This window comes from Pteropus vampyrus, unplaced genomic scaffold (genome assembly GCF_000151845.1).
Source record: "Pteropus vampyrus isolate Shadow unplaced genomic scaffold, Pvam_2.0 Scaffold283, whole genome shotgun sequence".
NCBI classification, from domain to species: Eukaryota; Metazoa; Chordata; class Mammalia; order Chiroptera; family Pteropodidae; genus Pteropus; species Pteropus vampyrus.
The window spans coordinates 1487417-1489664 of NW_011889064.1; the positions used below are offsets into that span (position 1 = coordinate 1487417).

The 2248-nt window shown below is 43.1% G+C and overlaps 1 protein-coding gene across 2 annotated transcripts in view; it reads right to left on the minus strand.

The window, feature by feature from the left end:
• Window positions 1–2248, minus strand: part of FAM234B (family with sequence similarity 234 member B) — a 36758-nt gene that overhangs the window by 18624 nt on the left and 15886 nt on the right. For both annotated transcript variants that reach the window (XM_011375990.2, XM_023520868.1), the window contains exon 4: window positions 175–363. In XM_011375990.2, the coding sequence (XP_011374292.1) occupies window positions 175–363 (189 nt within the window). The remainder of the gene's footprint in view (window positions 1–174; window positions 364–2248) is intronic.

A 2248-nucleotide genomic window follows, 5' to 3' on the forward strand; every position in this document is an offset into this window, starting at 1 on the left:
TAGGTCTAGTACTCAATCTACCCTTTCTGTTATCTCTCTTAATAACCACCTTCCAGAGAAGTAAATCAGATTTTCCACCATGTGAGAGTGGAAAAGTCCCTTCCCCACCAGATTGTTCTCATCTGAGATTACAGCTCACTGGAGCAGAGATCCTTTATGACAAATGATCGTTACCTGATGTCGCATTGAATGCACTAAGCATCTTGTGTGTCCCTGTCACAAGGCAGATGGTTTCAGCCACGCTTCCTGGCAGCAGATCCAAACATGTAATATCTCGAGCCTCCTCGGGAAGGGGACTAGACCAGAGTGTGCTGCCATTCATCCCGGAAAGGCACACGAGAATAGAAGCTGGCCTCGAGACACCTAAAAGCACACAAGAGAGACAAGAAAAGAAAAGAGGCAGAGAAGATAAGAAGTAGAGATAACCAGAGGACAAGAAATCAAAAGTAAATGGTGGAAAGGCAGCAACTCTCACCTGTGTCTTTAGCTCCCTTCCATATTCCTGGCAACAAGGTCTGAAAACAGAGTACCTTTCATATCTGCTCAATGCATCCCTCGTGCGAGACTAGAGCTGTGGACCTCCTCCAGGCTGCCTTTTGCAACTCCACTCTTGCACCTCCCCCAACACATCTGTTTACATGTCTGTCACCTCGGGCCCCACCAAATACTGATATCCTTAAGGATAAAGACTGCTGCGTTAATTTCTGTATCCTTAGTGCCTTACAAAACACCTCGCACATATAACAGCCAATTGTTTTCTGACAGGAACAAAGGAAAAAAAACATCAAGAATAAGGAAAAGTAGCTGTTGAGAACAACAACAACAAAAAGCCAGGAGAAAAACGTGGGACTAATATAGAATATGTGCAGAGCAGGAAGCAAAATACCTGAATTCTAAACATCACTAGCAAATGCTCCCTGAGAGCAGAAAATGTATCATTTCATAAATAAAAAATAAAAACCTAAAGATTACACTTGACAATAAATGTGTGACATAAGGGTTAAAGAAATGAAGTTAGCGATGATCAGTAGATCTTCCAGGTCTAGGATTCCACGGAATCAGCTGATTTGGCCCCAGTCAGGAAAGAATACTTGGGAAAAGTATCCTAGGTCCATAATCCTTTATGTCACTTAATTAACATCAGAATAATACTTCTCTTGTGCTGGCTGGAAAATTACTGCTTGGCTATCGCCCATGGGAACATAGGTCATCGCCCATGGGAACATAGGCTATCACCCATGGGAACATAACATTCTAACAATAAGCTTTCTGCTTCTGCACCCCCGCCTGCACACCCGACCTGTGGGTTGACAGGTAGTGAATAGGAGAAAAACAGACCTTTGTGTTTAACACAGAATGAGGAATGGGATTTAGGGCTTAAAAACCCTGTACCTCTACATTTCGGGGCTGCTTAATTTGGGGTCTGCGTACCCCTGGCAGACCCAGCTGGCTGAATAAAGAGTGTGTTTCCTATAACTCACTGGTTTCTGGTGGTCTATAGAGAAATTGTAGGTTTTTCAATTTCTTTCGGGGGCTGGCGGCTACAACACTCTCTCTTTATATTCACTTTCAGTTTTATATTCACTTTCAGGATGGGATACTGAACCCATCTCACATACTTTCTACCTCTAGCAACAACTAATACAGATATGGAAATATAAGTCTTAGAGCTTTATTGTACATATTCCTCAGTGCGACTAATTAAATATACAACCTAAAAACAAGGGACAAATTGTGGCTGTTTCAGGCTTGGCTGCTAGAAGCAGTGATACACATGACAAAGTGTGGTAACGAATGTTAACATCCAGACATCCCAGGAATGCTATGATTAATACTGCACTGTCATTCCCCTTTAAGGCCCCCACTGACTCCACATCATTCTCTGACTCATTTTTGTCCAGGTGGTGATGGGTTATCTCTTCCCCACTAGTCTGTGACTCCTTGAGGCAAAAAGACTACACTCATCCTATTTAGCTCAATATGCAACAAGCACAGCTCCAAGTAAGGTGCACAGCAGGCATTCAATACGTAATTGTTGAGTGAATGAACAAGAGAACAAATAAAAACACAATCTTGCTTATGCTCAGTGGTGCGGACCTTCTAACTCAATGTCTGGGGTTATGAGCACAGCAGTGTGACATGATTGTTAAAGACATGAACTCCAGAGCCAGGCTCCCAGAATTTGGATCCCAGCTGTATCGTTTCCCAGCTGGAGGACACTGGACAAGTTCCTTAACCTATGTCTCAG